This window comes from Lonchura striata, chromosome 5 (assembly GCF_046129695.1).
Source record: "Lonchura striata isolate bLonStr1 chromosome 5, bLonStr1.mat, whole genome shotgun sequence".
NCBI classification, from domain to species: Eukaryota; Metazoa; Chordata; class Aves; order Passeriformes; family Estrildidae; genus Lonchura; species Lonchura striata.
This window is the reverse complement of record NC_134607.1, coordinates 36,640,309-36,664,565: the sequence shown is the minus strand read 5'-3', so window position 1 is coordinate 36,664,565 and position 24,257 is coordinate 36,640,309. Positions and strand designations below refer to the sequence as shown.

Sequence of the window (24,257 nt, the reverse complement as noted above, 5' to 3'; positions counted from 1 at the left end):
ATCCTAAAATACCCTGGTTAGAATTTGCTGTAATGTAGCAAAAGCAGTGGGAGGGTACAAGAGACTTGCTATGTGCCTTGAACATAGTGATGCATTTGTGCAATTCCAAATATTCTGGACGTACAGGGAGTGCTGCACAAAGAATTGTTGGAGTGTAAAAAGTACAAGGAGGAAAGAACTGGTCTTTGTTGCAGAGAGAATGACTGGTACGTATGCTTGCATGGAAGTTCAATGAGTGTCCACATACTGCCATAAAACATTTAAATTGGGGGTTCATCTACACCCTTCAGCCCCTCAAACCAGCCTTTTCAGTTGATGTTCATAGCAATATACAAGCTTAGGGAGCAGCTCTGAGTCAACCACACAGTAACAATTTAATCCAACTTGTATTCTCAAAATCCAGGGCAAAAAAGGACTGAGGTTAGGAAGAACTCACCACAAAGAGAGAACAGTGTCTTTCAGGCTTTTCTGGACATTTTGGCAAACCATTTCTATTCAGTCTTAAAAAAAATCTTTCACTGTAAGAAAACAAATATGACATATATGTTGAACAACACTACAGAAAAAGTAGATCTTATTTTGATCTTATTTCCAGATGCAACCTTTCTCAAGATAAAAAATGAATGAAATATTCTTTTTCTGGAAGTCTCAGATGTATGAATGAAAAAAAATAAAGGGAGACGCTAGTGAAGGGTGTTGACTAACTTAATCACCTAAGAAAATTAGTAAAAACTCAATACAAAATAGAAGACTGATTGCCATTTGGAAGAATAATATTGCACATCCTAGTACACAGAGAAACACAAGCGATGGAATCCATTTATCCTAGAACTAAAATTAGATGTGTAGTAAGTTGGTATTGATTCTTGCTAAACAAATGTCAACATCACCATGTTTGTATTCAACCAATATTCTTTTTCATATGTAGGATGATGATCGTAAGAGACATTTTTCTTACACAACTCTGTTAAAACCTCTTACTACAGTACACTGATTTTAGCAGTTTTGTAAGTGTCTTGAAAGTTCCAGCAGGGCAAATCTCATTTTTGAAATCCTGTTTTGCAATCTATTGTGGGGTTTTAAATGCTGCAGCTGATACAAGTATTAATACTGCTAGTAGGGAGATGCAGAGAATTCTTATTTCCAAATAGAAGAGGGCACAAGACCACACTAGAAGAGAAATTATTATTTTAAATATTTCCATTAGCTAGTAGGATTTATGGATAAACTCTATGCTAACCTGGCAACTCTTCCATGGCAATATTATAAAAAAGACAACCTTCCATGTTTCGGATAATTTTCTCTAAGACACAGCCTCATAAGAAATGTAATAATTATACTTCTGTAGTGAGAGATGTGGAAGATGGGAAAGGCCAGTAAGTGTTACAGACATTTCCCTTCACTCTCTCACCCCCAGCCCCAGCTGGCCAGATACATGAGTCTGGATGTTCTGTTACGCTCAAATCAGAAATAAAATTTCATAAGTACACCTATTTTTTATTCTCAGCTGTATCCACATCTTCTGCTTATTTCAGAAGCTAAACATGGTTTACAACTGCTCTATATCAAGCATAGCTCTTCAAAATGCAGCTGGAAAATCACTAGGAATATGTTGGATAAGATCCATCTCAACAGAGACTAATTAAATCTTTATTGCACCAGCATTTGCCTTGTAGAAAATCTGCATTGATCACTCACAGAATCAGTCATTCACATTAAAAGGGACCTCAAAGGGCGTCTAGGTCCAAACTCCTGCTCAACATGGGGTCAGCTATCAGGTCAGATTAGCTTGCTCAGAGCTTTAACCCAAATCTTCAGCTATGGAAACCACAAAGGCTCCCTGAAAAACCCATTCCAGTTTCTGACTGTCCTCAACGTTTTCTTTACATTCAGATGCACACCTTGTTTCAGCCTGTATCCCTTGTTTCTCACTGTCCCACCATTGATGTTATTGATCTTCTTGTAGGTAAATGGGGACAAACTTTTTACTGGAGATTGTTGCCATAGGTCAAGGGATAATGATTACAAACTAAAAGAGGGTCGATTCAGACTAGAAATAAGAAAGAATTCTTTTTTTACAATGGCAGTGGTAAAACCCTGGAACAGGTTTTCCAGTGAGATAATAGATGCTCCACCATGGAAATACTCAGTCAGGCTGCAAAGGGTTCTGCCAGCAAGACTCCAAGCTTCTATGATCTTGGAGGACTTTTCGAACCTTAATGATTCTGTGACAACTTCTCAGTTCATTGCAGAGAGGCTGAACTGGATGACCTTTAAAGGCCCCTTCTGACCCAAAACATTCTACCCCTCTGTGGTTATTCTGTGATTTAGCTCCCCTCAAAACTGCTGCTTCTCCAGCCTGAACAAGCTCCACTGCCTCAATCTGACCTCCCAGTGCAGGAGCTCCTGTCCACAAATGTGAGGCCTTCTGCTGAATTAACTTCAGCTCATTAATACAGGTCTTGTACTGAAGGACCCAAAACTGGCATGGTCTAACCAATGCTGAGCAGGGGATGAGCACTGCCCATAAGCAACTGGCTGCGTTCTTGTCGACACAACCCAAGATGCCGTAGCACTCAAGAGCACACTTCTTGAGAGTTATTTCTGGAGAATGCTTTATGTTTTTATGTGCCAGCTAGCCAGGCTGAACAAGTAAATATTTCAGACTTTTTAATGAGATTCTTTGAAAACTTTTATGCAACCTTCAGCTGTACAACTTTTTTATCAGGCACCATAAAAGGCAGAACCTACGAAACAGTAGAGTGGAGCTCACACATCAAAATACATGAAAATGTTATTTCTTCAGCAAAATGCTATTTTTCTCATTCACCTTTTATGATATAGCAAACTTCTGCAGCTTAGGTCTCCATGAGAACAATAAAATTGAGTTTTTAAAGACTATTGATGTAAGTGTATTTTTACAGAGAAACAAGTTGGTATTTTGCTGTTGATTTACAACTGGTTTCAAAATAATTATGCTTTTTCATTTAGAATTTAGCTAATTTACAATATTGGGAAATACAGTAAAAAAAAAGTGCAGAACTTTGTTTATAGGTCTTTGTTTATCATTGAACAAGAATTATTGATTATATTGCCAGAGTAGCTGAAGTTTTAGGACCCCATTATGTGTGACACCACTCCAAACTGGATACAAATGAAAAAGACCATTACAGCAGCAACAGAGCTTCTGTGCACATGGTATGTGTCAACAAAAGTTGGCAAGTAAAGGTGATTCTGAATTTCACCACTATATCTTCAATCTATATAACAAGTTGAAAGTAATATGTACATACATACACATCTCACTATGTTTTTGTCTTTAAAACAAATGCTAGATATGTTAGCTCAAAGAATAATACCGTTCGTAAGAGAGCTTCATAGTTTAACTGTTAACTGGGCAATATATTTAACTGGGAGAGTATCCTGTATTTAATTTAGTTTATATTCCACACAAACAAAGGCACATCTTTTGGAAGCTTCCAATTCACTATCCACTACAATATGAAATTTTCAAGTTCTGCTTATACTCACAGATCATGAGATTATGATTCACAACATAACTAAAAGCCAAAGATTTCTGTGATGCTACAAGGAAATATCCTGATAGCAAGAGATATGTAATGGTTACTCAGATCTACTTTTCTCATTTGTATTTGACATTTTCCTTCACTGAAAACAGAGGACTCAGCAGCAATGAAATAAGCAAACTGAAAACAAGAACAACAAAATCTTAATCCTCTCTTGGTGCTTTATGACAGTTTTTTTTAAACTAGGAACATATGACAGTACCAGCTACATCTCAGATTAAAATGGTTATTTTTGAACATTTCCAGGGAGCAAATGCAAGCAGTCAGATTTGTGAGATTACAAGACAAAAACAGCAATGTTATATCTACGCACATAAAGCATGGTTATTTATATACCATTTCAAAGGATTTCTGTAGAGACCAACAGGTTGGAAAAAGTGCTAAGGAAAGTAAACAGCCTTCATAAAACAAAATACAGACTTCCCCAGATCTGAAAGTTCAGCCTCAAACAGCAGTAAAAATCTCATAGGGATAAACCTAGAGCTAGGATCTTGCTGCACAGCAGTTTTCTCAGCAGGCAGCTACACATATACAGACACAGCAAATACGCACAGCAGAACCACAAAACAGAAATACCTCTTCTTTTTATTAAAACAACTTGATTTTAGTTTAGACTACAACAAACTTTTCATGAGCATCAATCTCGCCACTTAAACATGTCATACAAATTTAAACTCAGCTGTCTTCCCCCTGAAAATAAGGAAATAACTAATGCTGGAGAGATTAATTTAAGAAGGTCAACAAGGGATTTTTGTACTGTAACTTCTCATGTATTAGCAGAGTAACAACATGTTCCAAATCTGCAGGCTTAACAGATGCATTTTAAAGGAACATGGCTGAAAACTGTTCTATTTTGATATGTGACCCCTATTTCCTTAGTATTAGCAGGAAAATATTACCAGTCACATGGTACCAGTCTAGACAGATTGCTTGCTCTATGATTTATAAACACACTATCAAAAAAAAAAAAAAAAAATCTGGCCAGATTTATACCACATGGCATATTCTTGTGGCAAAACTATGACATCAAATAGTCATAGTTCTCAGTACAGCTCCACTTTCAGACATCTTAATAAATGCTCTCTACTTCAAAACATGTTACAGTGATTTCCAAATTAAACAATAAAGAGCAAGAAGAGAATTCTGCCACATAGTTCACCACCAAGTTTATTACATTCCAGAACACTGTCAATGGATGTTCAGTAGGAACTTGAATCTGAATTTACTTCATTTACAGCTAAAGGCTCAGTGGTTTCATAAAACCCAGATCAGACACAAAATGTTACCCTCACACTTAGTGGCGAAATACAGAGGAATGTTGTAAAACATATCATAAGTTACTGAAAGATAATAAAGCCTTAAAGTATATCCTTAACCAGGGAATAACTGAACAATAGATGTGCTAACATGACTTAGCAGTGCCAGCTGATTCACAGTAAGTCAGGTCCTGTATTGCAGCTGTTATGTGCTTAAAAAAATATTCCCAAATTTCTAACTGTAAAATACAAGGCAATAAGCAAAGGGGGACAGAAAAGGAAGAATGAGTACTATAAAAATGTCTGCCAATTTCAGATAAAGATCAAAGCAAAAATACTAACAAAAAAAAACCCCAAACAATCTTATTATGGTACATAGAAGCTTATCTTTTGGTCCCCTAGCCAGGCTGACAACATGAGGGAAGAAGAAAAAAGCATTCAAAGAATGTTCATAGATTTATGCAATGGAGCCAAATATCTCTTGGCTAGCTGTACAATTAACAGGGAAGAAAGAAAGCAGAAAAGGGGATTGGAAAAGCAAAACAGATTTACATAGTTAAATCAAGCTCCTGTTCTCACCCTCTTTTACCTCTTTATTAACTGAAGACAGCCTTGAGAAATTAGTTTTCATTACAGATTTTATGAACATATCCTATATTATTTTAGATAATTGCACCTGCATTTTAAATGAAAGATGGCATAATACATTTCTTAAAAGAGCTAGAAAGCTGTAACTTTACTTCTCATGACGTACCAGGAGCAAGAGGAAGATGACAGTTTAAAAACAGAATACTCTTTTTAAGAATCTATCAGCACGTATTTACAACTAAAGAAAATACATATACCAGAATCTGAAGGCTTCACTGATCTTAGTCTGCCATCAGGGATAAACATTTTGCATCACAGCATTACCAGTACACAGACCAACAGATCCTTTAAGCTGAATTACAGTCCTTATTATTATCCTAGTCAATGACTGAGCTAACAACATGATTACAAGCAGATTTGCAGTATCTTTCCCCAAAGATGGAAATTAAACCTGAAGGGAGCAGGAGAAATTGGTAAAGTGAAGGGAAATAACAGCATTTAAGAAAATTCCCTTTCCCCCAACACCTCCCAGCTTCCTATGTATTCAGCACCATTTGGTGTTTCACAAGGAGCAAGCCTGTATTTTGTGTCAATCCTAACATGCCTTTTGCTGGTAGGCAGTGTGACTGCAATATCATCATGAGATGATCTGTAAACCAACTATATACATATATATATATATATATATACACACACACATATATATACACACACACACACCACTGGTGCTCAATATATCTCACAGTTACCTAAATCTGACACATACATGTCATGGCTGGTTCACATACCATTTATTTCTGAATGTAGCTAATTGTTTAAGCTCCACTAGCCACATGATAAGTCACCTTTTCCTGTGTTCTCCTCATCACATTTAAAAACAGTTAGTTCTCCTGCCAGTTTTCAATTTTTATAACAGAATCAATAAGAGGATTATTTGTTAATAGATACGAGTGTGTAATTGATACCACAGTTCCCAACTGAACCCAAGTTCCTCTTGGATTAGTTTGTCTACTTTAAAAATTTGTCTATCTATACAAGCTCAGATCAAAGATCTATATAAACTAGCACCCTTAGTCCCACTACAGCAAGTAGAAGATATTTGAGAAAGAATCTTGAAGCAGTGGATAAGAGGGTGGATTTGTTTCACTGAATATGGCTCTTTGTGAGAAGAACTGAGCTACATCATGAAATACAACTAATTTCTAACACACCCTCACTCCTGGGAGGGCTTATGAAAGGTAAAATTAAATGAAGCTCTGTCTACCCTAAAATACAAAACCAAACTTTCTCAGAAATGTATATCAATATATAGGATGACATAATTTTAAAAAATAGCAACCACAATCAGAAATGTACATACCAAGTAAGCCATCTAAAGAGGTAATTTATTCCAAATGCATCAAATGCATAGAAGAATGGTACAAGAGTGGGGGCTGCTCTCTTGTCAAAGTGACCTTTACATTTTCTTTAAGGTGTTTATCCTTCCTGCTAAAATTAGGACTAACTCTTGAATTCGCAGGAAGTAAATGAAGTTAGGCTGGTTTTGTTTTATTTTTGCTTCTAAGGAGTAGCAAACCAGAGCAGTAAGTAACTAAACTAGAATGGAGAACTCCTTTAAGAGTTTGCTAGCCAGAAAAACCAAAATACTTCATCTCTCCTGCATCTATGAGGCATATATACCTATGTATAAATACATATATGCATTGATTTTGTTTCATTCACTGCAGCATAGTTTTAATACTGTGCAAGATTAGATATTTTTGTGAACACGACACAAGAAATTGAAAACAACACTGAACTACCCTAAGTTGTGATCCACTATGAATGCAATCCTGCTTTTGTGGAAATACTGTAACAGAAAAGTAGCTCTGAGCTAATTAATGGTTCTGGCTCCCATGGGTTGTCCCCTTTATCAGAAATGCTGTTAGTTCCCTTATCTTAAATCCCTGCCCTGCTTAGCAGGCACATTTGCATGGGAAAAGTCAGGATCCAAGAGTACCTCAAGACAAAAAGCATCCACAGATAATATGGAGGTATCTGAGCAATAATTTCCAAGGAACAGTATGAAAAAAGTGAAGGTTAAAAACACTATAAATAGTAGTTTATAGGAAATAGGTGGAGTAGATTATCACCTACTGATAGATTAAAAATTTTAGGGAGCACCTGGATTGTGCTCCTAATAGAAATAATTCACATTGCTGAAAAAGTACAATAAAGTCCAGTCTGAGCTCTGCCTTTAGTCATTGCTCACACCTCCCAGGGTAATTATGTCTGAGGCACAGTTAAAACACATCCTTAAACAACTCAAAAATGCCACTTTTTTTCCCCACAGAATGATATTAATTCACATAGATAATGTTAGAAACAAACACCTGTCTTCATGCAGGGTTATTTATTAATAGAGCCCCTGAATTTCCATGACATTCAGAGACGCAAGACTTAAATGTCAAACAATCAAATATAGAAAAAGAAACCATTTGCAGAAGCAGAAAATTTTAATACCAACTAACGTACCCAACTAATGTGTATGCATGTATGCTTATATAAAAAATTTTTCTCCGTCTCTCTCCAGCTTTTGTACTCAAGATGTGTTGCACCATTTGAAATTATTTCCATATCTGGATTTAAAGTTTCCTCACAATCATTTTCCAAATCTAATTTGTTTTCATCTCTGATGTCAGAATAAAATAAAGAAACAAGAGTCAGAAAACATGGAAAGTAATGACAGACTCACACACTGTAAACCTGGGCATCCTGATGGACACCAAGTCAAACATAAACCAGAAATGCAGTACAGGAGGCCAATGATATCCGGGGATGCATTAGACATGAAGGACATGAAGTCCTCTCTACTCAGGAGTGGTTATACCACACTTGGACATGATTAAGGGCTGGATGGAATGCTCTGGCAGCTGGGACTCTTGAGCTTGGTGAAGAGAAAGCTCAGAGGAGATCTTATTAATAAACTGGAATATATCTGAAGAGAGGGTAAAAAGAAGACAGTCAAGCAAATTTCAGTGGTTCCCACTGAGGCAATGGACATAAACTGAAGTATAGGAGGCTCCCACTAAGCATCAGGGAACAAATTTTTTACTGATGGATGGTGTCCAAGTGCTGGCACAGGTTTCCCAGGGAGGTTGTAAACTCTCCATCCTTGGAGATACTTAAGAGCCACCTGGACATGATTCTGGGGAACCAGCTCTAGACCAGATAACTTCTGGACTTTCCTATCAGCTCAACCATTCCAAGATTTTGTGATTATGTGTAAGTACCACACACAGGCAGCCCAGACAGATGACTGGGTCATTTGGGTCTTTATGGAAATATATTTTTTTACAGTCTTTTCCATCTTCCACCTCTGAAAGTTAGTAACTGTCATGATGAAACATTCTGCCACTTGTCTGCTTGCCCAGAAGTTCCAAATTACTATAATTAGCAAACTATCCCTCACAACAACATGTGACATGTTTTTTTTCTAAGCCAGAGGGTCAAGGTTGAAGGTACTGTACCTTTTTATCAACTTCTATATCCCTGCACTGAAGTTACAAGGCTACAGCTTCTCAAATATAATCACCCTACAGCTTCACAAATATAATTTCCATCTCCTTTGTGGTCTAGAGTTCAACATGACTTAGAAGCAACAAAGAATTTATTTAATACTCCTGCATTTAGAGAGTTAATATCTAGAGTACTGATTCTAAGTAAACTAGATACTGAAAATCAAGTGTAACCTATTTCTGTGCTTAAAATAATATTTAATCTTTGAGCTACTATACAAGAGAGACCATAGAGATATATTAGAAGAAAGACATCTTGGGTTGTCAGTAGTGAACATTCAGAGTAGAAAAATTTATTATTAGCTTGATTCAAGAGGTATCCCAGCCCTTCCTTGTTGTTGTTAACAGTAATAGCGAGTTGAGTAAACTTTAATTAGAGTGATGACTAAAAGTAAGGCTCTTTGAAATGAGCAGTTCTCAGGTTTTGAAGATGCTGATGGAGATTGCAAAATATGTCTTTAAACATTCTTACTATACCAAGATCCTTTTAACATTATAAGGGTGAAAAACTGATAGTATGTCTTTTCAAAAATTTAAAAATTAGAACACCAAGTAGTGAATATTTTGACTAATTAATGTGGACTTCAGCTTTTGGCAAGTAATTTCACTGAATTAAATGAATAATAAAACTGAAATAAGAAAGACATAAAAAGATTGATGATGTGGATGTCACTAAAAGGTGACACTGAGAGTACAATAAAGGAAGGGTAATCTTAGCCTTTAGTATGACCTGGAGTTTACACAATCACTAAGGATATAATCAAAAGCTCACAAAAAAATGCAGTTTGCTTTCACTGGCCTTGGATAAACAGCCTATTCTCTTTGTGCTGTTTAAGAATCTCTTCTCATTTGAAGGCAATATGTTAGTTACAAACAAGGTTGTTCAAGGTGATAGTAAAAGGAGGATTAGCATGCCAGCTTATCTCCGCTCCCCACACAGATGGGGTCAGAGGCATCAATCATGTCTGATAAGATGTTCATATCATATTGACACAGACACAAAGTGTCTATCAGTGAATAAAAATCTTAACATGCTCCATCTTACTGAAGTGCTGCCTTGAAACTTCCCCACTAATAGTACTGCTACTTGGGAAAAAACAAAATGGTTTAGAATGCTACATAAGAACTATGGGTCATATTACAGATTTAAGAATTTCTACAGTGGTATGTTGGCATAAGACAGCAGAAACATAAACTCTACATAAATGTAAAGGTCAGCAAAGGGAACGGGACTCTGAAAGGAGATGATGCAGCATTTTTATGCATACTCACCAATGCCAAGAACAAGCCACAGTCTGAACTGAACAAATGTAGGCAGCAGATTCAACACCTTCCATTCCCTTTTTCATAATACACTACCCAGTGCTGCTTAGTGTTTTCAAAATTTTCCTAAAAAACCCAGGCAAGATCTCTAGATGGTAATGTGCTACATATATTAATATTAATACAGTCTTATGGCATCTACACTGGAATGGTAGGAATTTCAGAGAACATGGGAATGACTTGATTTTTTGAACAGAGTCATTTGGTAAATATTTTCTCTGAGCTTTTTGGCTTTGTTGTTTTTTGGGGTTTTTTTTATTGCAGAATATTCTTATAACAACAAATAAAGTTAACACAGCCTCAGTGAATAATATACATTGTCTAAAAAACAGCTAAGTTCTTACTTTGTCCCTAGCCACTTGTTAAACTGATTCTATTAAAAGCTATTAAGTGAGGTCTTACCAGGATCTTTTAAGAAAAAAAATCAATATATTTCTGATTAAATGATTGGTGTTCTTAGAGATCCAGTGTAAATGGGCCCCCCAGCTATACTAAGGTCATCACTGCTGAAAAAAAAATGCTGTATTGGGTAGCTGATATTAGTACATGTGAATGGAAAGCACACACTGCCATCAGATGTCTCTTATTTCTCTGAGAAAGTGCCATTGCATAATTTGTAACTGTGTAACCCCTTGAAGTATTTATCATTGGCTTTTTTAGTGTGACCTTACTGCTGAAAGAAAAGCTTGTTTCACTAACTTCTGTTTGGGTAAGAGATAAAGATATCCCCAAAGCCAACAATCATCACCACACTCGCGCTCTTCAGCACTCTAAATGCCGGGACTCTATATATTCACCTTCACGTTCCAAGGAATAGAAAAACTTGTAACACTTCACACATTATAAAAAAAACCCACACACTACAACTGACCTATAAAGCAGCTAATAAAGACATCGGAACACAGAATTGTTGCAGTGTGCTGGAACGTTGCAAACACAAGTTTCCAGTTTTCCTCTGGACATGTAGCAATGGCATCTTACCTAAAGTTATTGTTTCTCACATTAAATCAATTGCACTCAGAGTTCTATAACGCCTTTGAACTCTGTAATTGTTTTTGCAATGTGATTGAAGTAGAAACTATTATGTCCCAAAGCACAACTGAGTTACTCTGTTTTACAGAACTTTCCCCCATTCAAACTATGATCCTGTAATATACTTATATTTACATATACTATTTTATGATTTTACACATGATCAAGTTGAATAAAGTGCTTTTGAAGACAATCTTCGATCATCTCCACAATTTGATTCACAAGCCAGAGCAGTTTAGCTATGAGCCCAAACTAGAACATATGCTGCTGCCAATCACTCCACACAACCACGAATTTTGTCCAGAGTAAAATCCTTAAAACATTTACACATTAACATAGGGTCTAGCATGAATTGCTGCTCTACAAATCCATTCCTACTGGAAGGCACTACTTGCATAAGTAAACAGCAGTCTTAGACTTTCAAACTGATTTGCTGGCAACAAAATTAGATTATATAAAAGCAAATTTTCAAGGCTCTTTACCAAATTTCTAAGTCCTTCTGATTTTGCTTTTCTCAAACATTTGTGCAACATGCCATATTCCAGAACAGATTTTATAAAAGCATTTCTTTAACAACATGCAGTACCAGTACAGATCCCGATAGAGTATGTTTGAGCTCATATACTTTAAGAACAACTCCAAGTAGACAGTAAAAGCTGAGCAGTGGCCAGAAAAATAGGACTGAACCAAAAGAAAAACAAATCTCATGAGATGTGACTATGGACCTCTTTCATTTTCCAACTACAGTAACAGCACCTCTCTGCATATGTTAAAATGCTTCCTTTAGGATTCTATAAGAGTGAATTAGTTCTAAAATTTAAGTGTCATCATTATGGTATTATACTTTCTTAAAGAACGAAAGAACACAAAAACTGGGCTTCTAGCCTTAGCAGAAATAAAAGAGGAAGAGAAACATACGGTTAGAAGACACAACAGCACATAAATCAAAGAATTTTACTGGGACAAGCCATATGGTTGTATCATGCTAAAGCAGAGCCACTCACAACTTGCTCTACCCCACTCAGGGGCTATTATCATTCTAGGAAAGGAAACTGCAAAGAAGGAAGGGGAGACAAATGGAACATGATAGAAAAACACACCAAGGAAAACTCTAGGAACCATCGTGACTGACTTCAGCTGTTTATTGTTAATTTAAGTGATAGCAAAAACTATTCCTAGCAGCTAGTTTAGCCAGAAAATATGGATATATACATATGCATAAAGATCAAGTGAAATTAGCATGCACCAATTAAGTAGAAAATGAATGACTTACAACTGTAGTCTTAATAAGCATAAGCATGTCTTGAAGCAGATTTAACTACTTGACTTAAATAGTGACGGGTTTTATGCTTCCATAGAAGTAGAATATTCATGTTCAAAATAAGCTTTTCAGAGTGGAAAGGCACACATTAGACAGTTATTTTAATACAGAAACAGTCTGGAAAATAATATTTATTATGACTGTTTATGAACAGCAACATCAAGTCATAGATAAATCTGTATTTTATTATTACCCCTAACTTAATACAAGAGGACTGCCATTATTTTGGATACCAACATATTAAGAAACAGTTATTTTTAATAGCAATTTTCAGCAACAAAAGAGAAGTCTGGAGAAAAGTATAATCTCATCCTGTCCCAGACAAATGGAAAATTATCCCAAAAGAGTATTTACCTCTAGATTAGGAAAATTGATAGAACACCTTTCCTATTGCCCAAATGGGTGCTGATCTCAGTACATTAGGTGTAAGTGAGGCATAACAGCCCTAACCAATCCAGAAAAATCTTTAGATAGAAAGTCTGAAAATAAAAAACCTTGAAGCATCACTGATTTCTTCTGTCACTACTTGATACCAGATTTTATTCTGCTTTCAAAATGAGTTTTTCATATCTCATGAAAAACCTATTATCTAATTCTCAGTAGATGTTGGAAAATTTATGGGCATTTATATATGCTGTTAAAAATGAAAAAATATTTAATTGAAAGTAGTCTAGCTATAAATATACTTAATTTTTCTTTTATTAATAGAATCATAGAATGGTCTGGGTTACAGCACATCTTAAAGATCATCTAACATTGAGCTATTCAAAACACTAAAGGAATACTAAGATACATTATCAAAACCAGAATAACGGTTAAATGATTTTATGGCTTTAGTTTCCATCTCTTTACTTATTTTAAAATGTGCTATCCTAAAAATGCACTGGTAGGTCCCACAGTGAGAGCACCAACGTTTATGTTTAATTAGGAGAATATTCCTTAACCATACACATTGCCTACCACAACATATCTGTTTTGTTTAAACTAAAAAAAATACAACACCTAGTGAAAAGCAGTAAATTTGTACATATATATATATATATTTATCAGCTATTTTTGATCTGGATCTACCCTAAATCCTTTGCAAATACTTAAGAGAAAATTCAGTGCTTTTTCCTACAGACTGCGCTCTTAAGGGCTGATATCAAAAACTCAGATAACTAATATTGAGAATCTATATCCTGTATGATTTCAATATCAACTTTTTCTGAACTTAAAGCCTTAAACTTTACTGAGATCTAAAGTAGTGAAACAGAAGCCAAAAAAGAAATATGATAGATTCAGATAAAAATTACTTCAAGGCAGACTGAGCAGCTCCTTAATCAATACCGTCTATAGATCCTAAGGAGCTATCCAAAATGTCCTACAGAAGATGAAGACATTTCACTGGCTGAATTGCTTTCTAGGTTTTGCTGACTATAACTAGCAACTAGTTACTGGAGGTGCAATTCACACAAAGACCTTAAGTTTAGATGTCTCTGGAACTGAATTCCAATCCTAAAGTCCATTGATTCATCATGATACCTTCTGAAATCAAACAAAAAGAAAGGCATTGGTCTGTGTCTTAATCTTGACATCTTACTTGTGACTGCAGAAAGATACATCCATCTACACAGATTCCAGAGGTGATGCTGGTGGTCTGGTCCTCCCCCTGCCAACGACCTAAAGACATACTTGTACTTTATTTCAGGACTAATTCATGTCTAATGAGGCACAGCTACTCAGAGAAACAAAAGATTATAACCAGGAGCAAATCCTGAATTTAAATATAAAGCACTTAGGGGATTTTCCAAAATTTATTTTTCAAATAAAGAGGAACAAGAGTGCAGTGTAGGTGAAGAATAGATTTATATTAGTAGGTGTGGTTTTTTCTTTAAGAGAGAAAAGACCCAAGTCCAATTTCTCACTTTGCCTTTGAATATTCAAACTTACACTTCCCATCTGCCAAAGTATCTGAACTGTCTCTTAAGCCACAGCAATCTGCATTAAAATATTTTATAAACTGTAAAAGGAATTAAAATTACTACTGTTCTCCTTTTCCTCATCTGCTTGTCTTTACAAAGACAAACAATACCCACATTGCATCATTTAGAATCCACTTCTGCCAAGAATACTTACTAAATGTAGTTCCTGTGGCAAAACATATGGGTCACAAGAATTAGAGAGAAGTTTTGTGCTGACATTCAGTCGCATAGCTTTCAATTTGATATCTAATTTTTTTCTACTTTATATATCTGTATTCTTTTAATCTGTTCTTAGCATGTAATCATACTATATTTCCTCATTAGACACTCAATTCTGGTCCGACTAAGCCAATGCAAGAACTGTTAGCACACTGTGCTTTCTCCTCATGCCTTGGTTTGACTCAGTTGCTACAGGATGTTTTTTTTCAGAGAGAATCTATAACTGTACATCAAGAAAATGTTTCAGTATTTTTCATTGCTCCATGGATATTTTTGAAGTGTGATAATTTCTTAATATTGTACAAGAAAATTATAGTTTAAAATGGGCTAAGGAAAATCCTATTCTTGAGCTATAATACAAAGCTCAGCTATCAAACCATACATTCCCTGTGTTATGAAGTACCTTTATTGCATCTCACTTTCCAAAGCATGGACTTCTCCACAGGGCGTTTTCTTGCACTAGACAGGAAATACTATTCCTTTTTGGAGAGACTCTCCTCTCCTCAGTATATGCATTTGCTATTCTGTTACTGTGATACTTGAATAAATATTGCTGTTCAAACAGTTGAATGTATAATAATAATAACATTAAACCAACAAAAAAAGCTGTGGAAAAAGATAACCAATCGATTCAAGAAGTAAACTGACAATGTTGCTTCTAATCCTCCAAAAATCTTTTAAAGTTGCTATTTTAATTGCATATACTTGAGCTTAGAAAAAATAAAATAGATTTATTAGAGAGAGATATATTGATATAGAGAGATCTTACAATTGCAGGTCCATCTGAAAAGAAGCTAAGTTAGTTTTAAGAAATTCTATTATTAAATTTGAATCTTTTACTCCAGGTGAACTCTTTAAGAGGCTACAAATCTGACTTGCTTTATGTCAATTAATATGAGGTAGACAATGAACACTCTATTATGCATTCAAACAGTCTCATTAAAATAAACAGGATTACCCACCTTGGTATGCACACAGTGCTTGCAAGATTTAACATATAACGCAGCAAAGTCCAAAGAAATAAAGCCCAAAAATTCTAATAACATATGGTTTGGAGAAATACATTTTGAGTAATTTATATTCATGTACTTCTGTCTTTACCTGTGCCAGTAACAAGTTTCATCTGTTCTTTTCAATTACATGATTCTACAGGACTAAAAACAATGACTTGGGAAAGCAATGGACAAATGACACTTCTAGGTTGTGATGGATCCCAAGGTGCTGCCACACACAGCTTTTGGCCAGCACTTTTGCTAGAAATGAGCAGAAGAGTCTGAGTATCCAAGCTCCTCAATTCCACTGCCCATAGGCTTTGGCATCATTGCAGGGTGTGAACTGTTGGGGCTGAGGACACCGTCTCCTCTCACACATCATTCTTCTAAGGGAGATTGTTCATGTCAAGTAGGCATTAGCAAGGGCCTAAAGATCTCTGAAATATCACACCCATTTGTATTGAATAAAAATTATACCTTGTACCATACCGTAGTGCACAATGACCATACCAGCTTTGGTTTAAGTCTGTAATAAACTGGTAAAGTCACTTCCATGTCTAGTCCAGACAGACCATATAAAGATCCATCTTGTACACTTCTGCATTCCAGAGTTCATTCTGTGCACAGATATACCTTGCATTTAATCTGTGCTTGCGAAAGCTCTCTTAGATTTAACTTTTCCAGTATGTTGAGAAGTTTCTGTTTGTTTCCCAGGAGGTTTTGTTGTTGTTGTTGTTGTTTGTTGGGTGTTTTTTTTTGTTACAGTATGGTATATTTGTTTGAATTGCAGATGGTGTAAACTACCTTCACAAAGTTTATCCTGTCATTCCCTCACACCCTAGAAGGCAATTTGGATTTGTAACAACGTTTCTTCAAGGTTTGCCAGTAATGGGATGAGGAAGTTCACAGTAGCTGAAAACAGACACTGGAGTCAGGAATCAATAGCTAAAGGTCAGATCACAGCAAGCACGTGAGAAACAGCTCTAGAATTTGTGCTTTCATGAAAGATGAAATCCAATCCATTTGCTCTCACACCACCACTGCTGCCTTAACCTTGTTTTCAGCAATCCATATCACCCCAAATTGTTTTCTGTCAGTCTGCAGCCCTCTCGTAAATCTATCACCTGCTGTGGCATTCATTGGAGTGAACACAAACAACATGTCCCGATGCACATTTAATTCTCAGAAACAACAGGAAACTGAATTTTCGTGACAACTGTCTGAAGTGCAGGCTAGAATGAAATGTCAGTATTTAACAGCTAACACTGTAACACTAGCTGTGTATATATGATCTCACTAACCATAAAAATTAATGTACTCAATATACTCTTCCTTCAAAGTACAACCAGTACTTATTTTGCCAGCACAGCAAAGCACAGACATAATTTTGTCAAATTCTGCCCAACTTCCACATAGATCCCCAAACTCCTATTGCCATATTTAACAGAAAAACTGGGGAAAGAATTCAGGCTGGAGAAGTTCACAGATGTTTCCTTCTGTGGGAGGGTCCCCAGGCTGGAGCAGAGGAATTGTGTGAGTACTCCCCTGGAGGAGGAGGGAGTGGCAGAGACAATGTGTGACTAGCTGAACACAGGCTTGATTTCCAGTCCCCTGTACTGCCAGAGTGGATGAAGGAGAGAAAATCAGGAATGAAGTTGAGCACAGGAATAAGGGAGAACTGGGAAGGAAGATGTTCGAAGTTTTGGGTTTATTTCTCATTATCCTACTCTGATATGATTGGTAATAAATTCATTCTCCCCATGTCAAGTCTGTTTTATCTGTGACAGCAATTGGTGAGTGATCCCTCCCTGTCCTTATCTTGACCCCTGAACCTTTTGTTCTATTTTCTGTCCCCTGTCCAGATGAGGAGGGGAGTGACAGGGTGGCTGTGGATGGCTGGAGGCCAGGGTCAACCACAACCATCACCATTGCAGAGCCATTTAATGGTTCAGATTTCCTGGCATACTCCTCAAACGGAACTTGCTGGTCTCTTGCACTAACTGTACTCTCCTCCTGTGCTCATATTTATTAAACACATAGTGGTTTCACTACTAATCACTCCCATGTTTTCTCTATTAGCCAGAATTCTGAAAATAGAAGTACCTACTGAATATTTTAAAAATCAAAGGTTATCAGGTCTCTCACAGAACTTAAACTCTAGGACAGTTTGATTTTGACAGTTTCACTGAAGAACTCATAGAAGTAAAGGCTCCTTTTATAACAAATATGCTTAAGTCACTAAGGGCAGCACTCCACTTTCATGTACAGAGGAGAATTCCTCTTATAAATGTTACAGAAAAAGCAGAAGTTCAAAGTTTCGAATGTGCACTGATTAGCAGAGATGAAAATAGGGATACTGAAAAATTACCATTCTGTACGCACACATGTATATATATTCCTATACTAAAAAAAACAACTGGAAGGTGAAATAAGTAAACAAGAGAGATGTATATATTTTTGTAAACCTTAAATGGCACTACAAACCATTAAACATAACTGAATTTCAGAAGGAAGCAAAATATTCTCATGAAACAAAAACACCGTGCCCTTGATTCTAAATGTGGAATTTGTTACCTGGATCAAAAGTTACAGTATTTATTGTAAAACTTATGTAAAATCAATATTTAACTATAAATCATATGGTACCTGATGGGTCGATTTTCTTTACTATCAAAGAGTGAAAAGATTACTTCCAGTTCCTCTCCCAGATTGGAGCACATTAAACTCTTCATCTGAACAAAAAGGTGGTGGCTGCTAGCTGGTACCGGTGTGTCTTTTTTTCGATGGCGATGTTCCATCTACAAATACCACAAAAACAGTGACCAGTATGAGTCAATTATAAAATTCTCAAAACAAAAACAGGTAAAATATGTAATGTAGAACTACTTTCTTATTCCAAATGAGATTTATTTTTTTATTTAATACTAACTTGTATTTTTTCCTATCTTTTTTTTCCCTTTTGCATCTGAGAAGGAAAACACAGGGAATTTACTTTCCCAGTGTTACACTTTGTCATAGTTATCTTTAGGTGAAAAACAGTAATCTCTAAGAGTTTATTTCTTTTTTTACTCTGAAAGTGTGGAGCCACTTTAAAGCTTTGTGATATAACAACATAGTATTTCTTAGTTGATTTAAACAGTTAATGATCTGATATTGCTGTATTCAAACACATTAAAAAGTGCCTTTGCAGAAGACTAAATACCAGTATTTTAAACCGGGGAAAAGCAATCCTACCCGCATTTTATGATCTCTGGCAAACTGCTTCATACAAGCTAATAAATTGTCTTGATTTGATGTCACAGTTTATACCTTCTGTATTTCAGTCATCCATTAAGAGAGACAATATTAAGTTGTACTATGCCTTTCTTACATTGTAAAAATTAAAATATCAATCTTTCTAATAGTCTTCACACTGAGGTTATCTTTTTTCCCCCCTTTTTATTTTTCAAAGTACACTCCATGAGTGCCATTACTAGTTTTCTGGCTTATTTTTCCTCTGTATGTTTCTTTTATGATTAATGGCTCCTCACCATATTTCACCTAGTGCTTCCATCCGCCTAGGATTCCATAATATTACATATCACTTTGAAATTACTCAAAGGTATACTGATTCTAGCACAAAGAATTTACTATTAGGATTGACACCACAGGTCAACAATACAAATAAAATACAACCTAAAATTATTACAAAAATACATAATTATTTCAGATCCAAAAAAAAAAATTGTAGCAATGATTTTTTTTGTGGGGTTTGTACTTAAATACAAAAGTTATAACAGATAAAATTCAGCTTAAATACAAGCTTAGTCTTAAGCACATAAGACTCAGAACTGTGTATCTGTAACAGCTGCAATACTTAAATATGTGCCAAAGCCTATATAAATGAATTGGCAAGTTTTCCTAGACCTTGCTGGAGAGTTAATCAGAAGAAATACCAGTGCTAGTTTTAGTAAATCAAGATGGGCTTTTACACCTAAAAGAAAGCTTTCTTGTGCAATTTAACTGCTATTTACATTAATATATTAGAAAATACCAAGAGCCCAGTATGATTAATTGTGACAATATTATACCATTATTATATTTCCACAGAGCTTATCTGGAAAGGCTCATAAGTCAGGTAAAGCTCTAATGATAGAGTCCCATAAGCTTTTACTGATTATTAAATTCATATTAACATATTAACATAATTTAAAAGGTATATCAGAAACCAAAACTTTTAACAAATAACATTTAACCTAAACATGTGTGCACAGACAAATTTGATATCAAATCAAAGAATTTCATACAGATATAGAGAAGATATAGCTATTAAAAAAATTCTTTCCTTACAGTAAAACTCATCACATCATGAAATGCCAATTTATTGGATCAAAAATGGTACTTTTGGTTAAGTAGAAGAGTGGCCATCAAACTATCAGTACATAATTTGATAGCAAATGTACCAAATATTACATTCACATACCAGCCTGTAGAGCTCTGTAATGCTGATCTCTTCAGGATCTACCATTGCATATTCTTTTCTTGGAACTAAGTCAAGTCCCAGTTGTCTGTATGAGAAATGAAATAACAGTAAGTAGCTTCTATTTTCAAAAGAAAAAAATTAGCTCTGCATGTGTTTCTTGTTTATTCCAATAAACAATGCACATGTTAATTGGTACTCTACAATTAGTTGATTTTGATTTATTTTAGTGTATTTTGGCTGTAACCACCATTCACATTTGACTCATTCCCTTTCTCCACTTTGCAACATTAATAGAATGTTTTCCCACAATTTTTAAATATGTTTCATATAGTGGGCAATGTACAATGGACATTGTCCTTCATACTATACTGAACATTTCAGTGTGAATGCACTAGTACTGTCAATTTGAATAACAACCACAGAAAGGAAGATAAAAAGAAAATCCATCAAATGCTAAAACATCAGCTTATATTCAGTTTGGAGTGGATGGTACCAAAGATAATTGCCTGTATCACATGAACAAAAAAAGGAGATGAGCTTGAATCAACAGAATTACTATTTATTTCCAGCACAGCAGCAAGCAATAATATTTAAGAATGCATAAGGACACAAAGGCAGTCATGCTGAATTTAGGAAAATTCAAAATATTATAAAGTTTTTCAAAAATGTGTTAAAGAGTTGGAACTCTCCATGTCAAAAACCTTCATATTTAATTCGTTTCAGCTACTGCAAAAGCAGACAAGTAATCACACACATTTAATTATAGCCCTTTCACTCTGTTAGGTATTTATGATTTCAGAAAGCCGTAGAAACCCTGGAAATTCAGTTAATTCTACTACTGAATATTGCATCCTTTAGTTAGCATTTAGCTGTATAAATATATGCTAAAGAGACTTTGGAAACAACACCTAAAGACCAGAGGATGTTTTAACGATTTTCTTGCTTAAAAATAGGTAAGGCAATACAATTTGCATTAGCTCATTTCAGTTATTCAGATTAAAGAAAGATGCAGAGCACAGTAGCTGGATGTATGTTAGAGATGCACAAGTAGAAACTAAATCGTGTGACCAAGTTAAAAAAGAAGCAGTGTCAACCAACAGAGTTTCAGTTAGAACACAAAGCTCTGCTAAATGCATCATCCAGGCATCAGGTGTATTAAAAAGATGTAAAATGCTGCTGCAGATATTCCAATGCAATTACTACCTTGAAGATACTACTACTACTACGTAACTTATACTGATATAAAAAGCAGAATAAAACAATAAGCCACTTTTCATTGTTAAAATATAGTGGACATAGAAACAATGAAGGAGAAAATCCATTTAAAAAACAGGCAACACTTGTTAGAAATTTGTTCTTTATTTCACCATTTTACAATCAGTCTAAAGAAGCAGCTTTACAGTTTTACTACATTTGACTTATTTATATTCACTCACTCATTGCCCCAGTCCAGACGAGCAGTGATGTGTCGCTTGACGTCCTTCATTCGATCGTGGGTGAGATGGCCAACAAGGACCTGCCTTCGCAGGTCCAGGATCTCATTCATTATGTGCCACAGCCGGTGAAAGAGATCCCCCTCATTCCTCTGTGAGATAAAAATATGATTCCCTCTACATTATCTGATAATCAGGATATCAGCTTATAAACTGATAATGCTAATAAATACATACATGATGAGCAAGTTAGGAAGACCCCTTTTCCCCCTTACTTAATCTTTTATTCCCCATCACACTTGTGACCATTTCATCTGCATGTGAGTGTGTGCATATAAAATAATTTCAGACCTTGCTACAGACCTTGTCTATGCTCCACACCCATCTCAGTATTCCAGTCCAACTCCTTGTCTCTCTCACATTAACCTCCTCTAATGACAGGTATGACAAAAGTTCAACAATAAGCATTCATGTGTTGCATGATGCAGCATTGTTTTACTCCAAGAGTATGTTCATTCTGTGCTGCTATCTCATCCAAACTGAATATATCATCCATATTTCAAGACTACTTGAACTCATACACATAAGGGATAGAAAAAGCAATAGCTCTGAGCAGTCAAACTCTGAACAACAGCATTAATTTGTTTTAACTTTCCCTTGCATTGATATAATTTTACACACTAGCACCTAATCATAAATAAATAGTATCATATAGACAGAATCTTGTCCAGACAGTTCTTCTTTATCTAACTGTGAAGTAGGAGAAAATATGTGAATACAACTGCTTTGAAACCACATCCTCCTACTCTAATTATATACCAGTTATGGGCATAACAGCTTCCCATAAATTAACCTCTCTTCTGGAAAAATCTATTAACTCTTCCTTCGCTAAATCTAAATAGTTTTACACCTTTTTTTGAGAACCTTTAGCTTAAGAAAATTACTACAACCTTCATCTACATGATTCATCATACAAAGTTGAAAAAACACTCCTGTTAAAATTTGTTTTGATAATTCTTGCCAAAAACCCTAAGTCCACTTCCCTTTTCCTTCTTCCTATGTATAAAAGGCATAAAAATAATGTTCAGCTAGTTCTGCTGCATAAATAAAACCTAAAATTCATTTAGAAGTACCATTACTCTCCATCAGTAACTGTTATATTCCAAGCACTCTGAAAAATTGCAATTTGATAAATCTGTTCTTTTTACTTCACAGTCATTCACATAATAAGCTTACTAAAAGGGCATTAATTTATTGTTTGTCTTGGCTTTCTGTCTGGAAAAGAAGAAAACCAGGGTAATTTTGAACATGCAATAACAACAACAGTCAAGAAAAATGTTGCCAAAAAGAGAAATAACTGCTGTAACAAGAGGGAAATATGAACATTATAAGTAAAAGAAAACCAAGGGAAAAAAGTAATAGAAAGGGTCCTTGAATTAGAAACAAGAGACAAAAAGGACTTTGTAGGAACATTATATAACTATACTGATAGTATGTTTTCACAATTTTCCATCAGACACTAATATATAGAGCTTTCATTTCTGCAGTCAAAAAACCAAATTGAACAAACAGTAATTCAGGTGCATCTTTGGTCCTGGTATCTGGTAAGTTCTATAGAAGTATATTATTATTATTCATGTGAATACAAGAGACATGTTAATAACACTATGAAGCTCAAAATAAGATTTAAAGGTATTAGTAAAACAATTAAAAAACAAACTGAATGCTTCGAGTTTTTTTATGAAATATATACTTCAACCAAACCAGAGCATCTAAACAACAGTGCACCTTTTGAGATGACATTAAATCAAAGCAATATTTTTAGGGTACTTACCACATAGAGTTGTTTCCACATTGTTCCCCAGTCTCTTAGAGTTGATGTCATTTCTGTAATAACAGAATCTTCTGTTGGAATAACCATTTCAAATTGTCTGTAACATGCAGAAGAACACATGATATTACACAAGCATGACTAATCTCATTGCAGTTACTAATATGTAGACTTCCTACTGCCAACAGTGATGGCTGTCAACCTACATGAGTGTTCCTTCAGACCATGACACTTTTTATTTGTAGATTTATTGAATCCCCGTGGAAAAACTTTGGGTGAAAATAGTTTAATCCCCATGTGAAGTCTTGGCTCTAGAGAAGTCAAGGAGAATTTTTTTTACTATGAGATAAGCATATAAAAAACTACTTTCACAGCAGAATAAATCCCATAGTTTCCACAGGGATCTTGACACTTCAGCTTTTCATGCCTGGATTACTTTTTTCATGATATTATGTCTCTCTCACTAAATTAACATAACTTTGTGACAGCTCTTGGCCATGATGTGCAGCAGAGAACAGGGCCTGAATGAGAAACTAACTAACAAAGGAAATAGATGCAACAACAATTGAAATCCATGCAAGCCCTGTCATGGTGTCCACTAACAAAAATTATTCTGCCTTTAAACTTTATTTTATTGTGATGGCTTACAATTTTGTTTCACTGAACCTTCAGTTTCAGCTACAATTTTAAAA

The 24,257-nt window shown here is 35.4% G+C and overlaps 1 protein-coding gene across 4 annotated transcripts in view; it reads right to left on the bottom strand.

Annotated features, from left to right (window-relative positions):
• The window catches only part of DOCK4 (dedicator of cytokinesis 4), a 221,515-nt gene that overhangs the window by 112,688 nt on the left and 84,570 nt on the right, over positions 1-24,257 (bottom strand). For all 4 annotated transcript variants that reach the window (XM_021545259.3, XM_021545261.3, XM_021545260.3 and 1 more), the window contains exons 5-9: positions 23,569-23,665; positions 21,738-21,886; positions 20,302-20,386; positions 18,486-18,637; positions 437-518 (exon numbers count right to left, since the gene is read on the bottom strand). In XM_021545259.3, the coding sequence (XP_021400934.1) occupies positions 437-518; positions 18,486-18,637; positions 20,302-20,386; positions 21,738-21,886; positions 23,569-23,665 (565 nt within the window). The remainder of the gene's footprint in view (positions 1-436; positions 519-18,485; positions 18,638-20,301; positions 20,387-21,737; positions 21,887-23,568; positions 23,666-24,257) is intronic.